Source organism: Elgaria multicarinata, chromosome 5, assembly GCF_023053635.1.
Source record: "Elgaria multicarinata webbii isolate HBS135686 ecotype San Diego chromosome 5, rElgMul1.1.pri, whole genome shotgun sequence".
NCBI classification, from domain to species: domain Eukaryota; kingdom Metazoa; phylum Chordata; class Lepidosauria; order Squamata; family Anguidae; genus Elgaria; species Elgaria multicarinata.
Window position 1 is genome coordinate 89,444,187 of NC_086175.1, and position 25,901 is coordinate 89,470,087.

The following is a 25,901-nucleotide window of genomic DNA, read 5'->3' on the forward strand; positions in this document are numbered from 1 at the left end:
TTGGCATTGTCTTAAAACTGCAGGTATAAACAAGAACACTTCAGAGTTTTACACTGTACAGAATTATAATCTGCAGGCAAACACCTGCACACAGTCATTTGCTTCTGATTCAGTGAAACACTGACTGAGTGCAGCTTTATTTCAGTAAAACTATCCTCGAAAGAAAACAGCACAAATAAAATGGCTTTCATTTGAGACTTTGAAAATGCAGTCTGCTCATTCTGAAGTGGAAAAATACAGGGATTCATCGAGACCGCATTTTATAAATGTCATTCGATATATTACTGTCAAGAAGCAAAGGAGTCCAATTTTCTGCCACTTGAATGGCTTAAACTGCCTTATTTTTTAAAGTTCATTTAAAACATTTTTAAAACAGAAACATTTTTCTTCTAGCACATTCGTAAAACACACACACACACACACACACAAAAAGCTGAGGGGAATCTTAGACATAGATTTACCTCTCACACACACACGCAATCTTGGACTCTAATTCTCTTTTTTTGAGTTCTAAAGGAATGTTGTGCTTGCATAACAGCTAGTACATGTCCCACAGCTCCCTCTTGCACACAGAACACAAAAGCAAAGCCATTGCTCTGGATTCCATGTGTAGAAATATACACTGAATGTCATTATGCACAGAATCAGTACAGGTGGCAGGTGTTCCTGTGAATCCATTTTAACTTGCATTTTTTGTACACTGGTTGACTTCTTCATTAATTTGCAAGCAGGCCTAATCGACTTTATAGGAGGTTTGTAAGGACACACTGCCTTGAGCTCCTTGGAGGAAAGGTGGGATACAAATGTAATAAAAATAATTTTCAAATTAAAAAAGCAATATTTGCTTACACACACATCATTCAGTATTCCTTACTAGAAACTTTCCCATAAACTAGGGATGGGCAACTTGTGACTCCGAGATCAGCTTCTGGGGCCCTTCTCTGTGTGCCTCAAGGAGTAGCAATTTGGGAACAGGCCTTCTCTGTGACAGCCCTGCATTTATAGAAGATGCTCTCCAAGGAAGTTCACCTGGTACCAACACTGTCATCTCTTTGGCATCAGGTGAAGACTTACTTATTTTTCCAGGCATCTGGACATTCACTAGGGCCCAACTGTTTCTGGGATGAAGACTTTTCATATTATATTGTCTTTTAGATTATGTTTCTATAGTGCTTATTTTTATTTGCATCATTATGATAATTGTGATTTATATTGATTTGCAGTGGGGTCAGTTATATTAATTATGGATTTCTGCATTTGTGGTGTGTGTTGCTTTGAGACTGCTTTTTTGCAGTGGGAAGCTACACATAAATTTAAATAACAACAATTTGTGGCCCTCCAGATGTTTTGGTCTACAACAGGAGTGAGCAAAAGGTACATCTCCAGAAGTTTGGGACTTCAACTCCTCAAACCCCAGCGAGCATGATCAATGGTCAGGAAGGCTAACAGTTGAAAAGCTTCATCCCACGTACCTGCTTCCCTCGGATTATCCCCGTAGCGTTAAGCTTTCGCGGTTGTTGTTGTTTTTGCTACCGGGCGGCAGCAATCCTTTGCATACCAGGAAGTGAGTTTAAGGGGGGAAATGTAAAAAATCATAAAAAATCAACGGATGACCCAATTCAATTCAAATTTGGTGTGCTTAAAGCTCCCCTAATATCTATTACTGTGCCAATTTTGGTGTCTTTGGGGGGATCTACACTACTGCTTTAAAGCGCTTTATAACAGTTTTGACAACTGTTGGGGCCCAGGACATACTGCATATACAGGCTTCAAAACGTTTTCAAAGCGCTTTAAAGCGCTTTAAAAGCAGTAGTGTTGATCCACACACACACACACAAATCTTTAAAGCTTATGCAGATGTAAGCATTTCTTTAAAATCCTGCTCCTGCACCACAGCAGCGGCTCGGAAGATACGCTCAAAATGTAGGGGCTAAATATGGTGAATCTTTTTGCTTTATTGCACAATTAAGGCAGGCTGCATGGGAGTACTTCACAATCAAAGCAGATTATAAGGTGGAAAACTTCTGAGTTCATTGCATGCAATTCGCAGTGATTGCACAGTATTACGCTGGTGTGATAAAGCTCGAAGTCTAAAACATCTGGAGATCTACCATCTGCCCATTCCTGGTCTAAAATTCCCATCAGGCCTAGCCAGCATAGCCAATGGTGAGGGGTTGATGGGAATTGTAGGCCAAAACATCTCAAGGGCCACACATTGACCACTCTGCCAAAGACCAATATGAGGGAAAATAATATGCCTATATCAATATCTCCATGAGCAACTTGGGAAAATATGAGAAGATTCAAGATAAAGGAATGCATTGAGGTTCTCCCCCTCCATTTTATTACAGAATGGACAGTAAGAAGCAATCACAACCCTTCTGCAAAAGAATCCAGCAGGATATTTATGCAACTCAAAACAGCCCATTGCATTAAGACTGGAACCAGGATCACATCACACAGGATCCTGATGTGTACCTTGATGTATGGAGCTTCAGGAAAAGGTTTGATTAGAATAACCCTTTATTTGATAAACTGTGTTTGTCCATCTTGTGAATGTAACTATGGACATAATGCATTTTTAGCTCTAAGAGTGCAACCGTCTTCTCCATATACTGGGGCTAAAATCCAGCAGCTCCATATGAGAGCAAGCAAAGGGAGTAGAGAGAGAACCAAATACAACCATGGCAGGATGGTTAGGGCAGGTAATGGGTGGCACATGGCAGGCAGGGACAGGTAGGAAGGAAAACTAAGGCCTAATCTACACTAAGTAGGATACAGCACTATGAAAGTGGTATATGGTGTGTGTTAATGGGCCCCAACAGTTGTCAGTGCACTTCAATACCACTATAAAGCAGTAGTCTAGCTCCTGCCTTTTATATACCGCAATATCCTGCTTGGTGTAGATTAGGCCTAGATCTGGGCCGGATCTACACTATTGCTTTAAAGCGCTTTATAACAGTTTTATAGCGCTTTAAAGCAATTAAAGCACTTTATAACTGTTATAAAGCACTTTAAAGCAGTAGTGTAGATCCGTCCCTGATCAGCCTATTCTCTTCATCTCAGGCAGCTCACGGGGAACCCAGCTGTATGGTCTTCATGCTCCTTGAGGCACATTCACGGGGCATATTCACGGACAGATATTGCATATGTCTGCACATTGAGGGTACTTCCAGATGGACAGCTCGTAACGTGACCAGTCCAAAGGCACTGTACAGCTATTCCATCTGTCCCTCTTGAACAGATTTTTTGTGGCGAGCAAAACCACAGGAGAAGCAACAGGAAAACATAGGACTGTTGCACATGGGAGACAACATTGTCCGGGGCGGGGGGGGACACCCTATAACATTCCATGAGTGAGCCAGGCCAATTGCACCATAAAAGCCTCACCTAGAAGCACTTAAGGGACAATACACCTCCGTACTGTGGAATGCCACATTGCTGCACACCTTGCTCAACAGGCGTCCTCACATCTTTCCCTCTGCACAAAACAGCATGATGGCAGCCACATCACAAAGTGACTGTGCGTCTGAACATTGACAGGAAATTACAATTGAACTCCTAAGTCTTGTTTACCAGTTTGGGAGTTATCCAGAACTATTAACTGAAATGAGATGTGGATTCCACCCACACTTTCAATGAATCCAAGTAGATTATTATTATCACAGCACTTTTCCTGGTGGCCAAGTCAGGCCGTGGGCTTAGAGCTTTTCTTCCCAACCCCCACCCTGCCACCCCCTTCTTATTCTTAGTAGATTGACTTATGTTTGGTTTATAAATGCAGGCAGCTTTATAGTTATTCTTGGTGCTTATACCCAGAAGGCCTTCACTGGCACATTTCTACAAAGCTGGGAGGGTAAATAATATTCCAGTGCACTGCAGCTTAGCTGTGTGATCTAAATTTGTTTCTTTGTGCTTATCTACAGATGAGGTTGCCCTTTGGCTGACACGCATTCAAGAAACTTCAGTGCAGCTCCAGTCTATACAGGGATTTAATTTATAGAAAAATAAAGAACTATTGGAAGGCGTTCATATAAAGTCTCACTGTTTTCAAGTTGTTCCTAAATGAATTATTAGTAGGGTTTTTTGGTGACCACGTGTTAAAAAGCAGAACTGGTTCTTCATATAGGCACTCCATCAGAATCTGGGGGGGGGGTATATGTTTTCTCTTGAATAGCTTGGCCAATAGGAGTTTTAGTCCAACACATCTGGAGTTCACCAGGTTGAGGAAGGCTGCCATAAATGTTCAAAATATTGCTAAAGAGATTGCTACTGAATGTGTTCTCACTGCAGAACCACTCCCCAATCTGAGTATCTAATATGCAGATACTTCTACATCATGTACCTTGCATGTGGGAGGAATGGTTGCTACTTACACCTGTGCTAAGCTAATGGGATTTTGGCAAAAACAAAACAAAACATGGGGCCAAGATACATAAAATTCATTGTAGGGAACCTGGGATCACACATCAGGTCAAGAGGGCATTGGGTTAACAAAGAATTAAGTCCACATAATCGAGGCATTTCAAGGCAGCAGAAATCCACCAAAGGGCTAAAATGGTAAAGTCAAGTTTGCATGCATAATTACACAAGAAGAAAGTCAGCATTTCCCATTGTGTTTATCTTCAGCATCTGCTTTCGAAGTTATGGCACTGAATGCAGAAGTCCAATTTAGCCATCATTGCTAATTGCTATTGACAGACCTATCCTCCATGAATTTATCTTAATTCATTCTTCAGTAACAGCTGATACAAGTGCACCTGATCCTTTTTTTAAATTGGAAAAAAAAATGAGTCACATTTTTGTAAAACAAGTGAATGAGGCATGGCTTAAGCAACAGCAGCCTAATGTTTAGCTGAACCAATTAATGAGCACATTCCGTATGTCAAATAGCTGTTCTTTGTGAACAGATCTCCTGCGCATTAATGTTCGCTGTGACAGGTAGAATATACACCTACCTAAATGTATTTCTAAGAGCCAGTAATGAACGAGTGATAACAGTCAGGAATGCAACAGCTATTGCCATTATTCATTTAATTATTTGCTGGTTGTCTTTCCCCCCCTTTACTAACTAAAATAGGGACTTTTTATTTATTTATTTATTTTCCCCAAGTCAATTAGAAAAAGTGCCAGTGTTCATACCTTTACTTTGGACTCATTTCTCAGAGGGCCATGTGCAAGAAATCAAACAACAAAAAATACTAGCCTGCTTTTGGAAAGCTGGAAGGAACAAACGAAAGCACTTGTTTATTGAATGGCCAGGGGTTTTTTCCCCTTTATTGGCTCAGTGCCCAAATGCTACTTGAAAGAGAAAGAAGCAGGACTGCCTTCAACTCTGCCCACCCCGCTGACCTTCACATAGCTGATCTTTGTGGAGGGGAAACAATAGGTCAGAAATGACTAGACAAACTCTCCACATTACTGATAAGAAAACCTACCATCTGCTTCAAGAGACTGAGATTTCTGCAGTTCCCACTTTGGCTAGCAGAGATGGACATAAGCATACTTTGTCAGAAGGCAGTGATACTTTTCCAGCTTTACCCTTCTGGAAGGGCAAGCTGGAAAGATCACGTCTTGTATATTGCTCCAGCCACAAGGCTTTAGTGGTTTCCAAACTTTTTCAGGTCACCGCCCCCTTGGTTCCACAAACTCATGCCCAGCGCCCCCCTACCCTACACTATAAACATCATTATTCAGAATAGTGGTTTTCAACGACCCACCAAGGAAGATAATAACAATAAAATTCGAAACAGTAACAATTAATTGAATACTTTATTCAAAATCCAATTGGTGTGCCCTGCCATGCTGGCTGCAAACAGAGGCGTTCGCTCTCTTTTCCCTCCCTCCCTCAGCAAGCCTGGGGCAGGTGCTTCCCATTTAGAGGGGATTCTAGGAGTTGAAGGACTTTTTTCTGTCTAAACATGCATAAAATTGTGCCTTTAACTTATCATGTCACACTAGCATGAATACAAGAATCAAATAGGATTTCCTTCTTCAGTGGAACACACTTACTTAGGAGTAAGCACCATTTTGTTATAGGAAAGGATAATGTATTTTAATTAAAATTTTAAATTAATTATCTGCCACCTGGTACAGAGCTTTTTTATGGACAATCTGGCTGGGACTGAAGTAGAGGGGCACTAATTTTACTGTACTTATTGTCTTTAAATATGGTTAAATATCCCACAGTTACCTTGCTATTCTATTTCTACAATTCATTTTCTCCTGTCTTTTCTTCACCCTCTCTTCATTTTCAGGCTGAATCCTATGCACATTTACCTCAGAGTAAGTTCTATTGATCTCAGTGGGGCTTACTTCTGAGTAGACATACTTAGGATTGTGCTGCAGCTCTGTTTTTATGGTGACACAAGATACACACATACCATGTTTACCAAAAGAAAGCTTGAAAAAAGGGGGTTGGACACCCTGAAATAAGCAACGGCAGATAGGAATTGTTTCAGCAAGCATTCTGGGAAAAGATGCTGCTGAATCTTCTTTAGCCAGGAAGGACCTGGGGAATTGTGATTCTCTCTCCCTCCCCCTTTTCTTTTCTCTCCCAATCCTGTTGTAGTCCAGATTTTGGGGGGTGGGAGCACACACAGAGACGCACAGCATCTCTCTCTCTCGTTCTCTCTCGCTCTCCACCCCCCCTCCCCCCAAGCCTCACAATAGCTGCCGGGCTGATTACGACAGGAGGGCAGCAGCTCAGAGGCCCCAATCTGCAACTCCTGACAGGGGAAGGGAGCCTGGTGATACCTTGCAGCAGCACAAGCAGTCCTGCTCCCCACCCAGCCTGCTGGCTGACTGCTGTTCTTGGCAGCTGCTCTGCTGCCCTCCACATGCTCCTTCCTCTCCGCTGCAGGGCTGCTGCTCCCGCCTTGTGCAGCAACTATCGCGAGAGGTCTGCCGGGGCAGCTTGTAGGAGGGAGCAGGGAGCGAGTGAGCAGGCGGCGGTGGCTCCAGCAGGAAAGAAGCCCTGGGCCCTCCTAGGCAGGGGAAGAGTGGGCAGAGCAGCTGAATTCGTCACTCTGCTGCCTCCTGTGGGCGCTTCCCCCAGCCTCTACTTCTGGTGAGGCCACTGTGGGCTTGAGATAGGAGGAGAGAGCAGCTGCATGAGTGAGAAAGTCCTTCCTGAGCAGGAGCGGTGTGGGGAGAGCAGCTGAATTTGCCGCTCTTTCCTGCTCGGTCCCTGGGTTTTAGGACCTTCTGGAGAGACCACCTCGAGCACCCCTATTGCCCCTTTGCCTGTTAGCGCCCCCCGCCAGCGCCCCCTGCCGTCCCTTTGCCTCTTAACGCCCCCCTATGCAATCCCACCGCCCCCAAGGGGGCAATACCGCCCACTTTGGGAACCACTGCTCTATCCAATATTCATTACTTTCCTCTACTAGACAGTTTCAGTAGCTACCAGCAGCTAAACAGAACTTCCATGTTTACCATAGGGTAGCCAGAAGTCCTATTTTATAGAGGACAGTCCTCTATTTGAAGGTCTGTCAGAGGACCATCCTCTGACAGAAGAGTTGCCCAGTCCAAGTCAAGTTTAAAGATACAGAATCATCAGAAGGGAGAACAAGGGCTTTGTAGTAGCCAATCAAGAGTTAGCACAGGTTAGCAGACTGAGCAGGCACACAGGTCACCATCTTCCCCACTATGGTGGGATGTATTGTATTTCTATTTAAATTGTAGTAATTATTTCTAAATTTGCATCTATATATATATCAATTAACATATGCAATTTTTGTGCAATTCTGTGTCCCTTTTAGTCCTCTTTTTTGACAGTATGTACTTGGCCACCCTAATGTTCCGAGGCACTGTACCACTAAATAGCAGTTGCTGGGCAGCGAGTGGGCAACAGCAGAGAAGGACTATTGCCTTCTTCCATTGCTTCTGAGCGCCTCAGAAGCACCTGGTTGGCCACTGTATGACACAGAATGCTACACTAGATAGGCCTTTGGTATGATCAGCAGGACACTATTTGTGTTCCTAAAATACTGCAATACAAGTGCAGGGCAAGATCTACACTACTGGTTTATAATGGTTTATAACGGTATTGACAACAGTTGGGGCCCATGAAAACATCCCATATACCATTTGAAAACCATTTTCAAAGTGTTATATTCTGCTTGATGTAGAACTGGCCCAGGTTAACTCAGGATCAGTTATCACAACCAGAAAGCCATCTTCTGGTCACATATAGTGGGCTGTTTTGGGGTACCTAGAGATATTTGGGTGTTGCTTCTGATTGTCTTCCCATCTCTATTTGTTTACATTTTGGTAAGAATTGCACAACTGTGAATTTGCAAAAACCATAGTGACCCTGTTTGCTTTCAAATATAGCAGTTCACGAAAGGATTTAGGAATTGCTTGAGGAAATTATTTCCAGACATTTCCTTAAATTCTTGAGGAAGTTTCAAGCCTGCTGCAAAGCACCTTCTATATCTACCTCTGAATTCTTTACTGTCATATAAAGTTAAGAGGATGCTTCAGTCCAACAAACACTAGGGTGGGAAGGTAGGTGCAGGACCTGCCCAAAATATATAGTCCCACACCTGTAGAGTGGTGAACAGCACCTACAATGTTTCATTTCAAAATCCATGGTGTATTGACACACAAGCAAAGGCCTAATCACATGTGATTGGTCATGGAACTCACCATTCAAATTCTGAGGTTTCCCCATTTCCTCTATGTAAGAGATGAGGACCCTATAGCCTATGGGCCTAATGTGATGTGTGAAGTTCCCTGACTCTGGACCAAAACACTCCAGCAGGCCATGTCCCCTTCCTTATCACAATAGTCATCTCCACCATGGTGTGATGAAGACTGGACCCTCTCCACTCTTTAGCTGATAAGTGAGGATCAACTGAGGAGGGGAAGTGGATATATTTTCATCCACATTGGATTTAAAGCTTTTCTCCTCAGCTGATCCATGGGAAGAGTGCATGTGTATGTATATGTGTGTGATGGTGTGTGTAGGGGGGATGAATGGTGTGTGTATACGTGTGAGAGGGTAGAGTAGTTATGCCCACTTTGGGTTCTGGATATTCCCTCTGCTGGCATGTGCCTTTCTCAGGAAGTTTCCTAGCTGGCAATCTGGCTCTTGGGCGGAAAATGTTTCCCTACCCCTGCCCTAAGTAGGCTAACCAGAGGCTAGATCTACACCAAGCAGAATATGACACTTTGAAAATGGTTTGAAAACTGTATATGGGCTGTGTCCTCGGCCCTAATAGTTGTCACTACTGTTATAAACTGCTTTAAAGCAGTAGTGTAGATCCTGCCTAGGTTAACTAGACCTTCTGTGCCACCAGAGCAGCTTGAGCCAAGGACAACCAGAGGAGCTACAAGATCATCAGACAGAAAGCACAGACCCTCAGTGTCATCAGACAACATCAGTATCAGAAGGGAATAGTTGGGAAAACACAATCCCAAGGTAAGAGCACATGAGTGAGAGCCAAACAATTTGTGATTGGATTTAATGTGGATTTTATTTATATACACAAAGAGTATTAGGACCATTGTGTGGGGTAGAGGATTAACCCTTTATTGCTGCTGCAGTCCAGAAGAAAATCCATTCTAACCCCAGCTGCTGTATGAAGAAAGCTTTCATTGATGACAATAGAAAATTCCCCCGTGTCTAACAGCAGCTTTGGGTAGGAAAGGGGAGAGATTCATCAGAATAGCAGCAAGTGGGAAGGGGTTAAAGCCCAGTCCATGTGTGCCACAGACCCAGTCCTGATGCCCATCACCACAGCTGTTATTCAGAAGAAAGCAGAACAGACACATTAAATGCAATTACATACTTAATATCACACGTAGAAGAAAACAGAACAGACATTACATGCTTAGCATCACATGTTTCACCTTAAGGATAATGTAATTCTAAATGCATTGAACTAGGGCATTAATTGACTTACATCCAAGAGAAAGAGGATCACTACTGCCAGCAATTTGATAACAAAAATATTTTCCGTGAGAGGCACAAAAATATGGTAATAGTAGTGGTGGGGAATATATGGTATGCAAAAAGTAAAAATCTGTTCTGTGTTATGAGATTCTTGGAAGATGTATGGAATAGTGTGTGTCCCCCCTTCTAAACTGCGTTTACTTTCCTACAGGTGTCTTCATTAGATAAAGACAGCCTTGAAGAGAGTCATGGATTTCCTAAACTTTACTGAACAAAATTATACACTGGAACAAAATGATACATCAGAAGAACAACGTAAAAAAGTAACATCCAAGATTCTGGTTTCTCTTACCCTTTCTGTGCTAGCAGTAATGACAACTGTCATTAACTCTATGGTCATGACGGCAATAATTGTGACACGGAAGCTCCACCATCCTGCCAACTATTTAATTTGCTCCCTAGCCGTCACTGATTTCCTGGTTGCCATCTTAGTCATGCCCTTCAGCATTGTCTATATTGTCAAAGAGACCTGGATCATGGGTCAGGTGATGTGTGACATTTGGCTCAGCGTTGACATCACCTGCTGTAGCTGTTCCATCTTACATCTCTCAGCTATTGCTTTGGATCGCTACCGAGCAATCACAGATGCTGTGGAGTATGCTAGGAAGCGAACGCCTAAACATGCAGGCATCATGATTGCCATTGTGTGGATCATTTCCATCTTCATCTCAATGCCGCCATTGTTTTGGAGGCACCAGGCAGCCAGCAGGGATGATGAATGCATCATTAAGCACGACCACATCGTTTTTACCATTTACAGCACATTTGGAGCCTTTTACATCCCCCTGGCATTGATCCTGATCCTTTACTACAAAATATACAAGGCAGCCAAGACTTTTCACAGAAGGAGCGTGAGCCGGGTTCTCAAAGAGGAAGTCAATGGACAGGGCCTCTTGGAAGCAGGTGAAAAAAGCTGTCGGCTAGCTTCAACAGCATCATGCACGAAAGATAAAAGATCTAACCCTTCAGGAGATTTGGAAAGAATCCACCTCTCCCTGCGAAGCCCCGACTCTGAGTCCAAAAATGAAAAAGGATGGAGGAGACAAAGAATTTCAACCACAAGAGAGCGCAAGGCAGCAACTACCCTGGGCTTGATTTTGGGTGCCTTTGTGATTTGCTGGCTCCCCTTCTTTGTGAAGGAGGTGGTCGTTAATACCTGTGAAAGATGTCAGATTTCAGAAGAAATGTCCAATTTTCTGACATGGTTGGGATATATCAATTCACTTGTTAACCCGCTGATTTACACCATCTTTAATGAAGATTTCAAGAAAGCATTCCAGAAACTTGTCCAGTGCAAAAGCTCTCTTTGAGGGGTGGGATGATGTACTGTTTGGTCAATTTAGAGAATGGCTTTGAGAAAGAATTTGGTAATGGATTCATAGTTCTGCCCATGGTGGAACCATGTCACACTCTACTGGAGAATTCAATTGAATCCAGAAAGTTCCAGTGAGAGTCTAGAAAGTTTCAAGGATATTGTAGGCCATGCATGCATCTCTAGCACCACAACAGTTCTGGAGGCATAAGCACAGCCTGTAATATCACTGCCTCAACCTTACCCAGAAATGCTAGAATAATTTGGAATGTTTAATTTCTGGAGGCAGATGTTGGGCGGAAATCTGGACACACGCATATACACACTCACACACAAAGATCCAGCTCCACCAAACCTTTTTCTGGAGTGCATCTCTAATATTTATATATTTACTTTTAAGAATACATGCTGTGGTTTTTAAGAAAGGCATCTACATATTGACTATCTCTGTTTTGTATCATTTGCGTATCACAGTGAATGTTGTCAACATGCTAAAATGTAACCTTTAGCCATTATATTTATTGGAAAGAGGAGGAATGACATGCACAGAAAGGATCTACGCCTACCCAGATGAGTAGACGTGCTTACATTTTAAGCACATGGGTAAGCATATGGCATATTTTGGGTTCATCTAGAAAGTAGATTTGTGTATTCATGATAGGGTGCTGTAGTACACAACTAGGAGTGCAGAAGTCTTCCCAAGGAAAAGCAGGCATCTGTTTTCTAGAACATAACATAAAATTAAGAGGATGCATAAGCCTTTCCCAGTGCTGCATCATAGAATCACTGATTAATTTAAGGATTGCTATAGAGATTTAAAACCAGATCTTCAGAAATACATTCATTATTATTATTATTATTATTATTATTATTATTATTATTATTAAAAATATATTTAAGGATTTAATTTAGAAAACATGCAATGGAAGTGGGAAACAGACCTTTTAATTAAGGGTTCAGTCAAGTCACTTCCATACGTACCAGCACTAGACCAAAGTAAAACCACTCTCATTAATGGAGTACAGAGATATCTGAAATGATTATTTCTCAGCCTGGGATATGGGATAACTCAAATGGAGATGATGTCGTTATGAACCTGATTGATATCCCAATTTGATCATGCTAGGGTGCCACTGTTCTGCTGAGACTCATGGTAACTGTTTGTCTTACCACAGTGGCCCTAGTCAGTAGAAAGTTCAGGGAAATGGCCACTTCACCTGTTCTCTACACTTCCAGAAACAATTCTTATGACTCACCACAAATGGTGAGATGTTGTTTCTTGGGGGTTTGGTGTGCTTTCCATCTATACTGAAGTAGTCAAATCAGTACTCAGCTTGTCAAGTTGACTGAAATTTGGACCTATGACACAGTACCTAGTTATTATTTAAAACACACTCTCTTCTTCTTAACTAGGGCTGTCATCCCGCAGTGATCAGCAATTCCAGAAACAAAGAAAAGAAGAGGAAAAATGCCCCAGTGTCAATACTTCAAAACTGTTAGGCAAAATTAAACAGAAAGGCAGAAATGAAATGATGGAACAATTGAAACATCAGGACTTCCATCAAAGTTAACAAGCATAGGATTAGATCACCAAAACACTTAATAAAATATACTAACCATAGTTCAGAAGACAAAAATAATATATTGTTGCAAATATTGTTGTATGACCAGTTAATATGATTAATAGTTCTGTTGGAAACAAAAAATATTCAGCATCCTCTAAAAGGCGTATATAAGACTAGGTTTTGGCAGGGCTTCTTTGGGGAAAGAATTCTATAACCAATTGTGTACAACTACTGCAACTCTAACTGAAAGCTCACTGCAGCATCCTGGAGACCACATTGTCCCATATATGCATATGAGGGCGCAATCCTATGCATATTTAGATTGGGAGTTTAAACTGGCTGGGCATGCTGGGAATTGTGGGATTTTTTTCTATCTAAACATGCATAAGATTGTCTCCTCAGGTGCTCAAGTTCACAGAACTAACTTTCTAAAAAAAAAAATTTTAAGACTACAAGACTTTCTGACGAAACCCTCTGAATTCTGCCCATGAAACATGTTAAGACTTCATCCCATGTACCTGTTTCCCTCGAATTATCCCCTACAGCATAAAGCTGTCATTGTTGTTGTTGTTGCTAGCTAAATCACACCCCGGGTGGCAGCTCTCTTAAGATCCTTTGCATACCAGGAAAAGGGTTTAAGGGGGGAAACAAAAAAATCATTAAAAATTCAACGGATGACCCAATCCGATTCAAATTGGGTATGCTTAAAGCTCTCCTTAATACCTATTACTGTGCTAATTTTGATGTCTTTATCTTTAAAACTTACGCAGATGTAAGCATTTGTTAAATTTGTACTTTAACCATATCAAATCCTCCTCCTGTGCCCCAGTGGCCACTTGGAAAACAACAAATGATTCACTCCTAAACAGGTAGCAAAATAGGTTGATTCTTTTGGCTTTATAGCACATTTAAAGCAGGATGCATGGGAGTACCTCACAGTCAAAGCAGATTATAAACTGGAAAACTTCAGAGTCCTTTGCATGCAATTCGCAGTGATTGCAGAGTATAACCCTGGTATGATGAAGCTATTAGACTTCATGAGGCCAGTTTTAGTAATCTGGAAGCAAAGAGCATTAGAAAATGTTCTAGTAAGAGTCCAAGTACATGTTGACTGCCCTGCTCAAGGAGACCACATCCCCCCTCCTTCAGCCCATAGTAGCTTCTTGCTCAAGGTGATTGATTGATTGATTTTATAAAATTTTAATGTGATGCCTATCATCATTATTTTATTTTTATGATGATGACGATTTGAACAGAAGGTGCAATCTTGCACGTACTCACTCAGCCCTCTGCACCCATATCCCCACTGAAAAGAGACAAGGCATAAACTTCCCCAATCCCAATGCCACTCCATCCCTGGTCATTGAGCTCACTGCCGCCTGGGATTTACAACTTCACTTCTCCCTTTTAGCAGTTCCCAAACAGGTCACAGCCTTCCTTTCAAATGATGGCCCCAGCGCTATCTTAAGAAATACTGGAAGAGTTGGAAAATACATCTCACCCTGCCATTTCATGACACCTTGCAACCTGGGTCTTTAAGTGTGAGGCTCTAGCTTTGCATGTTAAGACACCCCTCATAGGAATCTGGCTTCTCTTTGGCTGCCTATCCTATAGTACCACCATATTATAGCATAGCAGAGCCCTTGGAATTTAGACCTGATCAAGCAATGCCTACAAAACACATTGTTTAGCACACAGTTGCAAGGTCTGATGCAGTGGTCATGCTGGCTGGGTATGATGGGATTTGTATGCCAACACATCTGGAAAGCACTAGGTTGGGCAAGGCTGGTGTGATGTGCCACATCATGTCAGCTTGATATTACCATGGCTTACTTGGTGTTTCTTTTCCCCAGAATATTGAAAGAAATCAAATATGGCAGACAAAGCATTTTAAATCACACTCCCTAAATAGCTTCATTTGGATTTTGAAAAATAATTACCACTGGGACAGGCAACATAACAGAATCAGATTCCGCAAAAACAACTCCTGAGTTTGAGGCCTGCTTTATGTATAAATCATTAGATTCTACCACCTGAAAAAAAATGTGACTTGCACACTGAGACAGAAGAGTAACATAATCAGGTACACTGGTGGACTATCATGACCATCTACTTATCCACTCTCCTATTCATGAAGCTTAATGTATAATGTTTGATTTTGACTGCCCAGAGAAAACTATGTTCCAAATGTTTTAGGGGATACACTGAAGTATTGTTGTATGTAAGTGTTTATCCTGTGCAAAGTTAACTCAGAACACTTTGCTAGAATTACAGTAGCTGTTTCTTCAGATGCAACAAACAGCTACTGTGTTCCAACCTATTAAGGTTCAAATAAGGTGGAAGGGGCAAATTGGATGACACTTCACATATTCCTTACTCCATATAGTGCTATGAAACTGCCTTTCTAAAAGGACAGTAGTCACAGAAAAGGACCTCAACATAATGTGTCAATTGAAGGACTTCTTACAACTGTGCAGTACTACCCTTAAATCACATTGTCCAAATTGGATGTTCTGTAGGACTTGGAGCCAAGAGCTTCTTAACTCATGAGTCACAGTGCTGACAATTGATTTATATGGTCCATTTTCATAGTAGTTGCTGAGTGCAAAAGTATTATATTGCCATTATTTGTAGAACCTCATGGAGCAGAACAAAGACGGGGGTCGAAGGAAGGCATTACTGTTTCAAAATACGATATTGAAGCTATTGTGCCAACCTGCAGTGGCTCAGGTTCAGAAAATGGATCAATACGTAGATAATAAAAGAACAAGAAAATACCTGCGATGTTTTGCACTGCTTACATGTATACTTCTCAAATATTAGTTAAGTTACTAATGTAGCTAGGAGTCAAAGGTGGGATCCTTTTATCTTTTAGGCTCATTTCCTCTTGGGAATCAAACATACTAAGGTGCATTATCATCCAACATATAACGGTGATGGGTCAGTAGCTTTTTCATTTAACACCACTCGTACATCAGACATTATTTTTTGACTGATTATCTTATGCCACATAAGATTCTTTGACTGGGTCCAAGAAATTTAGTGTGTCATGAAATGCCAGGATGGCCATTTGCAAAAAGCCAAAGGGCCGGATGAGACTGGAACCCAATGGTGAGTAACTGCACAAAGAAGGCCCATCAGACTAGAGAACTTCAACTACAGAGAGTAAGCTCATGTTTCAACCGGAACAGGTCTATGCCTAGCCTGCCCAATTGGATCCAAAGACAGAGATAAAGAGGAGACTGCTCAAGCACATGAAAATGGCAGAGGGTCCAACCATATGAGAGATACCTCATCCCCCTGCATACTGAGTCAATAGCTGCCAAGTGATTACGTTGCAGGGTCAACAGTTTCAGAATGTTTCCATTAATAGGGAAGTTCCAGTTGTGGAGATGAAATAAACATCGTCTCCCAACACAGATGCCATTCAGTCCTAAATGGTATTGTGGTCCCAACATGACCAATTGGGCCTTGGTAGGGATGTAGGGGAAATGTCCTTGCAGCCTTCAACTACATTTGGTCATCATGTCAACACTCTTTTATCTGAAATGGGAAACATTCCAATATCATATTTATTCACAAGACCCAGGGGCTGTCTTGACAGTGCTGCATTGGTGCCATGTTCCCCACAAAACCCTGCGGTTTCGCTCCTCCAGGGTTGTGCCAGGTAATCCCCATGCCAAGGAGTGAGCGGAAGGTTTACAGCCACCCCCATCTCTTCCTGGCTTTCCCCCATTTACCCACTTACTCGTTTTAAAACATTAGAGGCAAAAGGCTCCTTGACAAAAAGGAAACTCTTCTCCCCACGCCAAAGGCAGTGCAGGGTATTCCAATGGCTGTTCGGCTTGCTGGACTGCCCCCTGCCTGTGTGGACGGCGACCAATCAGGGGTTGCCATCTGTCCAACAACACCTTTGCATCGAGGATGGAGCGAGGTTAGATGGCTGAAGGACCATGTTTGCTTCACTTCATCCTGAAAAGTCGGGGTAAATGCCTGACGTTTAAAATGCGGGGCTTCTCTGGAAAGCCTCATGACGGATTTGAGATAGCTGATGCGTCATATAATCAATGCAGAGCCACCCCGGAGCTTACAGAGCATATGGACAGACCCCCAGTGACTGGAAACAGGTGAAAAGTTAAGATGGGCTACATATAGTAATACATTTTCTCTGTGGGGAAAAATACTCTATGGCCAGGTTCACACAATTACAGGGGTAAAAGAAGCCATTGTGGCTTCTCCCCCACCGCTATGCATGCTGCACACGCACCCGTTGTTTACATAATTACCCGCACTGCAGTGTGAGTTAACCTATTGTCTGAACCCAGTGCAGCAGGAGTGATGTCATACCCACCCTACCACCCACAATGTGCAGTAGTGGTTGTAGGGTGAGTATGTAGTCACTTCCGCCGCACCCCACATTCAGACATCAGTGCAGGTAGTTACATAAGCAAGGGGGTGTAGTACATTCAGAGATTTGGGGGAGAAGTCATGATGGGTTCTTTTTACGCCCCGCAATAATCCGCACCCAGTCTCTGTAAGAACTTTCCCAGAGATATGGGACAAGTGGATTCTGCACACTTGATTATTATACTTCCTAGTTGGACATGTACCTGTGATATTTATTACTCCATAACCAAAAGCTGTAGCCTTTATTCCTACAGCATTACTAGATTAAATTCTGTATGATATTGAAACTCTAGTCTTTACAGAAACTCTGATCTTTGACCTGAACTATTCACACTCATGTGAACAACAGAAAAATGTCCTGAACTTTCTTATTTCTCATATATACCAATTTAAGTTTTGGGTTTTTTTTAAACTCTGGAATACTTAGACAATGTTGATATTACCAACTTGTCTTTTTTGAACATCCCTTTCATTAGCCATTCAAGGCCCAACAATCAATTGTACTTCTTTAAAAAGAAGAACATTATATTTGGGTACTGAAAGGCTTTTATTCACCTTTTAACATTAGTATGAGAAAACTGCAAAGAGCACATCAATCATTGTCAGTGAAAAGAAGCCATTTTAAACAGCTAATTTTCTGCTATTCTTTCTTCTGCCCTTTCTTCCACTCAGGGTATCTTATAATTATCCTTAGTTTCACAAAGTACCATGTGCTCTTTAACAAAGTATATTTTATGCCAGAACTTTGTCCAAGAAATGCTTCCTGCATTTCCATTTTTGTGCTAAGCATTCAAGAAACTTCCAGATAAGGCTTTTATTGTGCAATCGCTCTGCCTCAAACACAAAATTAAAGATTTATTTATTTATTACATTTAGCCGAAGCTCTCTGGGCAGTTTACAAAAGTTAAAAACAGTGAACGTTAAAAACAAATATACAGAAATTTAAAAACATCAAAAGCATAAAAACAGCAATATCCATATAAAACAACTATTCTGGGGGCAGTTAAAAAGAAACTCGGCATATGTTGTTAACTGCCTGGGAGAAAAGTCTTAACCTGGCACTGAAAAGATAACAATGTTGGCGCCAGGTGAGCCTCATTGGGGAAATCATTCCATAATTGGGGGGCCACCATTGTAACCCTCCCATGTTTTTCCACAACTTTGTTTTTCTTACCAGTGCTTTCTATATTCTTAAGGCCTGTCAGTAAAAGGAAAAAGAAAAAAAGGGTTCCATCATATTAAATGATGATTGTGGGTAGATTGTTCTAACCTTCATGAAATCGGAACAGTTTCTGAAATCATTCTAAAATTTACAGGTGCTTTTATTTACCCTGAAAATTTCAGGACGATTGGTGAAATATTGAGGGAGAAAGAACAGTATAAAGAGAAAAAGGCAAAACCCTTCTATCAAAAGGGCTTTCAGAATTTATATTGGTGTCCTTTTTGACCACAGTTTTATTTATTTATTTATTTATTAAACTTATATACCGCTCCCATAGCCAGGGCTCTCTGGGCGGTTTACTGACAAGCTCATTTTTAAAAAAATCAGAAAGATTGATGGTTTGTTATTCTACTTGTGGAATACATTTTTTAACTTCCATTTTTATTTTAATGGGTAACGAGAGTCAATGGGACTCAACATAAGTCTATGTAGATGCAGAGGCCTCCCTCAAGCCTATCATCTGTTGATTGAGGGGGAACTTGCAGCCTTTGTCAAGTTTTCATTGCAGTGGCCAATTTGTTTTCCCCATCATGCCATGTTTTCTGGTGTTGCAGGGAGGATCAAAATGACCACCACCATTAAAAAAAATGGCTGCCTATTTGCCAGAGATATCTGCTTGGAAAACTCCCTGCAAAGAAGCTTAGTGATATGTACTGAGCAAGCAAAGGACATACATTCTGGGTTTTTTTAAAAAAAAGTACTATGAGGCATTTTAAATGAAGTAAATGTTTAAAAGAAATGCTGGTGTTGTTCTTTTATTGTGTCTGAATATGTCTGTGTCTTCCTATCTGTATATTTCTCTGTATTGGAAGTGATTTTACTTCTGGTATGAGTTTTGTTTCTTTCTATCCTTTTCCCCAAATTATCTTTAAATGACTTTTATTTTATCTGCCGGGAAAATTCCCTATTGGGAATTTTAGTAGGTATGTACGGACTAAGCGAAGGACAGAAAAGTAGACTTGGGCCAGATCTACACCAAGCAGGATATAATACTTTGAAACTGGTTTGGAAACAGTATGGAATGTGTCATGGCCGGACCCCAACAGTTTTCAATACTGTTATAAACTATTATAAAGCAATACTGTAGATCCTGCCTGGGATATTTAAGTAAACGCTTTAAAGAAGTGTGTGTGTGTGTGTGTGTGTGTGTGTGTGTGTGTGTGTGTGTGTGTGTGTGATCCTCCTGCTTGTATAGTTTTTGTATTGCAAGTGATTTTAATTCTGGTTCAAATTTTGTTACACTCTCTCTATCCCAAATTATCCTTAAATGAGTTATAGTTTAGCAAAGATATGTTACTGAATATCAGCCACAAAGGTTTAAAAGTCTTATGCTGTAATTTGGGGAGGGGGGATCATAGATTAACAGTGCACTCCTATTTTCAGAATTCCTATTTCACTCCCAGTTTAGTGGGAATAGAATTGCAGCCTTGATCCCCAGCCACGAGACATGTTGGTTTAGGAAAAATAGAAGAGGAGGTGAGAAATGGGATCATTGTGAGGGTTGCGACAGATGTTATATTAGGGTGACCAACTGTCAGGATTTCCCCGGATTTGTCCTGGTTTTTGTTCTTTCCATGGTGTCAGGGGGGATTTTCTATAATTTTCAATAATGTCCTGGAATGACACACCTTCCCCTTTAAGGCTGCCATTAGCATGGCAGGAGGGAATGACATGCTTTCTTGAGGCACGTCATTCCCCCACCCCGAGCTCCAATTGAGGTCTTAAAGGGGAAAGTGGGTCATTCGTGGACATTATAGAAAAGGCCCCAATTGGAGTGGATGGTGGTGGTGCAGAATGAAATCCTTTCCCCTCCTCCACTCCAATCGGGTTCTTTAAGGTGGCGGGGGAATAAAGTACTTTCTGCAGGACTCAGAAAGCTGCTTCCCCACACACACACTAGGTGTCCTCTTTTTTGTTTTCCCAAATATGGTCACCCTATGTTAAATACACTTCCAAATTAATTTTAGAAGAGTTCTATGTTTTGGGGAAGGATAAGAATGTTAGCGTTCCTCTAATTTGTCAGCACCCAGCACAGAAATGTGGCTGGTGGCCAAAACACACATTACTTTAAATCTATGTCTAGCAGCTATGTCTTCAGTTCATTTTTACTGTAGAGTAGGTGCAGAGGACCTGATCCGGATCTTAAAACCCTCTCTGCCTCTCACATTAGGGTTGCAATTTGAATCAGGGTCCTATACCTACTTTGCTAGACTGAGATTTAAAGTAATGCCTGTGGGGAACTGTAGTTTGATTATGACTGAAACGTTCCAATATCCTACTTGAAGGTGCAAAAGGGGAAGAGAGGGGAGGGAGAAACAAGCAAGCTCAAGCCTTGAATGCCTTTTGGAAATAAGAAGGGATATTTGAAAATCTGCACAGTAGTCAAAGATCATGAAGCTGCCTTTTCAGTGAAAGAGTCCAGCCCACAAACTCACACATTTATTATTAATTAATGTTATGTACCCACTTTTTGGTCCATGGAGCACCCAGAGCAGCAAATTAATAAATAAAAAGCCTGGGGACAAGTTTCATTTTTGAAAACCAGGAAAATTGAATGATCAAAAAACCTGGCAGAAATTTTTGGGTCCATTACATGACATCATCAATGACAAGGACGTCTCCTGCAGTATCGCTGGAAATCCTGGTATGAAAAGTACCATTTTTAATGTAATTTCTGGGAAAAAGAGGGATCTAGTGTCACTAGATGGCCCTGTCTCAATAGAAGTGAAGGGGGGAAGTATTCATTTCAAAGCACATGGTTTCCCCTCTCCTCCCCTGTAATGCAGCCCATAATAATCACACCAAAGAACCAGGAAGCACAAATCCCCAGATAAGCAACGCAATTTCCCTTAATATAGGGACACTCACAGGGAAAGCAAGCACAATGCCTCAGTTGCCTATGCTGCACAGATTCTGGGACATGCACATAGGCAAAACATTTCATTTGTATTAAAAGAAAACTAGGAAAGTGGTGGCATCACATCCAGCTCTTTATTAATATTTTCTGTAGGGCTGATATCTACAGCAACTTACCCAAGGACACGATTCATCAAAGATATATTTGATGGCTTTCTCTGGGATACAACATAACCTGCTGACAAATTACTTATTAGTAATCTAGATTGGAACTGTGTATGATATTTGTCCAAGTGGAAAACAAATGGAACATTTTTCAATATTTCTTTCAGAGACATGACCCTTGATACACGCACTGCAGTATGCCCATTATCTGTTAGTGGGGATAAGCTTACGCTGCAGAAGGCATATAAAAAACCCTGGGACTGTCACTATTTCATTAATTAGTGTTGTGTTGTGGTTAAGAGACTGAGATATCAACCAAGAAGCCCCTGGTTTAATTCTCATCTCTGAAATCAATTCACTAGGTTGCCTTAAGCAAGCCACTTTCTTGCTGTCCCTCTCTCTCAACCCCATCTGGAATATGGGAATGAACACACTGACCTACTTTTCAGGGTTGTTATAAGGTCTGTTGATATGAAGATCTTTAAACACTCAAAAAGTGCCATATACATGCTAAGTATCATCATTAAGGTATGAGAACCAAGTCAAAGCACAACAAGTACTGAGTGTCTCTGGGGATTGCTGAAGTTCTTCTTCCTGCACTGGGGAGAGGGATGGGAAAGTCTCATAAGGTTAACACAGAACATTTGTCAATCAAATTCTTGATCTACCAATGGATCTATGTATGGCAGACAAGCAGACAATTGGCTACTGATGAGTTGTGCTGGGTATATATAGTTGCAGTGTCATACAACCTCCACGCCAACACAACAGCTTGTTTTCCGACTTGACTTATCCCCTTTTAAACCAGGCCAATTAAAATGAATATTTCAACACATTGAGTCAGACTTGGCTTTGCATTGGGAATCATCTCAAAGCTTGTGGGTTCTACATAATTTGCACTTGGAAGTGCAGCCCACAGCAGGGACCGTTTTAGATACAATTATTGTTCATTGCATTATAAAGGTTTTAGAACTACATAAGAACAAAACGTCATCAACCTGGAACCGTTGTTGGATCATGACATTGTCTGTAAGGTGCAAATGTTCAGTAAAAGGCTGCATGTTCTCTAAAAATGCCAGAGCAAGCAGAATCTGACCTTTAATTATCACTGTTAGTTTAAAAGAACAAAATACACCTTCAAAATAAACCCAATTTCCTTCCAATATAGTCAATGTACAACATTAAAACTATGCATGTCCAAGAGCAAGCCAGAAAATGGCTAGGGAGAAATTTTGAAATAAAACATAACATAAAAAAATAATGAGAATTCTAATTTAAAAACACATGCCAGATGTAAGATTTTTTAAAAAGAGAGAGAGAAATTCTGTTAACATTTGCCTTTGTCTAGAAGAATAAATCTGATAAATTAGTGCCACGATGGTATGGTAGAATTAGAATTTTCCTGGAACAAGCTGGTTACATACTGAAAACCGACCACCTTGCTATGATTGCACTTTACATATTTGTTTTTCTATCATACTTGAGCTTACCTTGACAGTTGACTCTCGAATTGGAGAACTGAGAAAGACTATTTTGGGCTGCATTAATAGAAGTATAGCTTCCAAATCGTGTGAGGTACTGGTTCCTCTCTATTCGGCCCTGGTTAGGCCTCATCTAGAGTATTGTGTCCAGTTCTGGGCTCCACAATTCAAGAAGGACGCAGACAAACTGGGGCGTGTTCAGAGGCGGGCAACAAGGATGATCAGGGGTCTGGAAACAAAGCCCTATGAGGAGAGACTGAAAGAACTGGGCATGTTTAGCCTGGAGAAGAGAAGACTGAGGGGAGACATGATAGCACTCTTCAAATACTTAAAAGGTTGTCACACAGAGGAGGGCCAGGATCTCTTCTCGATCATCCCAGAATGCAGGACATGGAATAATGGGCTCAAGTTACAGGAAGCCAGATTCCAGCTGGACATCAGGAAAAACTTCCTGACTGTTAGAGCAGTACAACAATGGAACCAGTTACCTAGGGAGGTTGTGGTCTCTCTCATACTAGAGGCATTCAAGAGGCAGCTGGACAACCATCTGTCAGGGATGCTTTAGGGTGGATTCCTGCATTGAGCTGGGGGTTGGACTTATAGGCCCCTTCCAACTCTACTATTCTATGATTCTATGACAGTTCTGTTTCAGAGCATTAAAAAAAGAGAGGCACAGGCTGGTTTCACAGGCTGAAACCAACATACAAAGAAGCAAGGAGATTATCATGAAGCCATTTTGAGTTCCATCCAGTGGATTTTTAAAAGTTTAATGGTGACACTAAATTGAGTAGCAAACTAGGGAATAATAGCAATATCCAGTTTAGGTTTAGGAATGCTCAAAGTCTTCAAAGCAATATTCCAGGTCCTGAGCAAAGTACGTGTGTGTGTGTGTGTGTGTGTGTGTGTGTGTGTGTGTGTGTGTGTGTTTTAAACTGTGCTAGACAGTACAAATTAACTAAATTTATCAGTAGTCCTTGCAGGCTAAATCCAGTGAAAAAATATTGTTAAATGTATCACCACTGGAATACGTACATTGGAAGGGTGCTGCCCATTTAAACTCAGGATTATCCTGAAACATTTCAGCTTCCCTCCTTATTCCAATGTGTCCATGCCTACAACAGTCAAGCCACATTTCTTCTTCAATGTTTCTAATACATACCAGTCTTGAGATACAGTATGTTCATTGCTGCCAGTGAATAAAGGTGACTTAGGCCATAGCTAGACCTAAGGTTTATCCCTGGATCATCCAGAGGTCAAACCTGTTCACCTAGGTTCCACACAGGGGATCCAGTGCTCAGGCAGGGGCGAACCCTAGATGATCCCAGGATAAACCTTAGGTATAGCTGTGGCCTAAGAGTGCAATCCTATACCTGATTAGATGGGGGAAAAGGCCTACAACCCCCAGTATTCCTCAGCCAGCTAGGGCATGCTGGGAGTTGTAGGACTTTTTTCTATCTAAACATGTATAGGATGTTTAGGCAGTTTCTGTTCTCAAACCAGCCCTGAAACCCTGTTGAAATGAATCATGGAAATCAGTTTCATCCAAGAGTGACTGGAGTTGGCTGATGACTACCACTCTCTTGAGCACTTTGACCAGAAAGGGAATGTTAGACACTGGTATATAATTGTTGGCATCTGGGTCCAGGCCAGGTTTCCTCAGAACTAATCAGATTATCACTTTTAAAGAAGCTGGGACCACTCCTTCTTTCAATGAGACATTGATAATTTTCTGAAACTTATCATGAAATCCTCTCCCAGACGGCTTTATGGGTTGACCATATAACTGAGTGGCTGGACTCAACCAACAATCTCATCCACATCTGCAGCCTCTAAAAACTAGAAGTCATTCAACAAAACACATCCACAACACTGCACCAGTAGTCATGACAGGTGTGAGTGACATTACCGTTAAACTGTTGCAAATGCATCACTGTCTGCTATGAAGGGTTCTGCCCAAAACTACCCCCTGAGCCAGGTTGCAAAAGGCCCTAAACCACATGGGAAAGAAAGTGATCCAACCACAGATGTCAGATTCCTCACTTTCCAATCTTCCTGCTCCTATCCAGTTGAGAAAAGCAAATCCGAATCCAATTTTCTAAACTCAAAAGCTCCAAAAGTTGTAACCTTTCTTATAGAGGAATTGCTCCAGGCTCCTGATTATCTTGGTTGCCCTTTTCTGCATCTTTTTCTTCTATCCTTTAAAAAAAAACACCACTATCTTTTTTGAGATGAGTGACCAGTACTGTGCACAGTATCCATAGAATCATAAAATAATAGAATTGTGGAGTTGGAAGGTACCACAAGGATCATCTAGTCGAACACTCTGCAATGTGCAGGAAAACCAATTGAACCATCCACGAGGGTGGCTGTTCAGTCTCTTTTTAAAAAAACCTCCAGAGATGAAGAACCCACAAACACACATACACTTCCCCCTTTGTGTAAGTAAGTGTAAAGTATGTAAGTAACTATAAGCATCACTTACATTGAACCACATTTACCATTTTGTTGCCCAATTCACTCAGTTTGGAGATATATGTTCAAATCTATTCACAATCTTTTTTTTTTTTTATCATCCTGAATAATTTCGTATCATCCACAAACTTTGCCACCTCACTGCTCCGCCGAAACCCATCCATAACAAGACCCATGTTCTTATCCCATGAGTGCTGTGTTTCTAAGAAAGACTAGGCTAGTATTTCTTTGAAACCTGTAGTGCATAGGCCCAAGTTAAGAAATAACTCCTTTCAATATTCCCGAGCTTTCATATGTATCCACTGCCCTCCTTCATTTATCATGACTGTTAAACCCCAACTACACTTATGAATCTATGCAAATGTTTCCTATATCCTAGGCAGACAACTGAGAACATTGTGTGATACTCTGGCTAGCAACAAAAACCAAACAACAACAACATGTTAGAGTTGCCCTTGTCTCA

The 25,901-nt window shown here is 41.4% G+C and overlaps 1 protein-coding gene and 1 long non-coding RNA gene across 2 annotated transcripts in view; both read left to right on the top strand.

Annotated features, from left to right (window-relative positions):
• Positions 1-2,378, top strand: part of LOC134399527 (uncharacterized) — a 115,514-nt gene extending 113,136 nt beyond the window's left edge. Inside the window, exon 3 of the long non-coding RNA XR_010025502.1 lies at positions 2,352-2,378. This is a non-coding gene — a long non-coding RNA (uncharacterized LOC134399527). The remainder of the gene's footprint in view (positions 1-2,351) is intronic.
• Positions 2,379-10,146: 7,768 nt separating this feature from the next.
• Positions 10,147-11,693, top strand: HTR1F (5-hydroxytryptamine receptor 1F). The gene has a single exon (XM_063127597.1). The coding sequence runs from the start codon at positions 10,147-10,149 to the stop codon at positions 11,266-11,268; it is 1,122 nt and encodes a 373-aa protein (XP_062983667.1). The 3' UTR covers positions 11,269-11,693.
• The last annotated feature ends 14,208 nt before the right edge of the window (positions 11,694-25,901 follow it).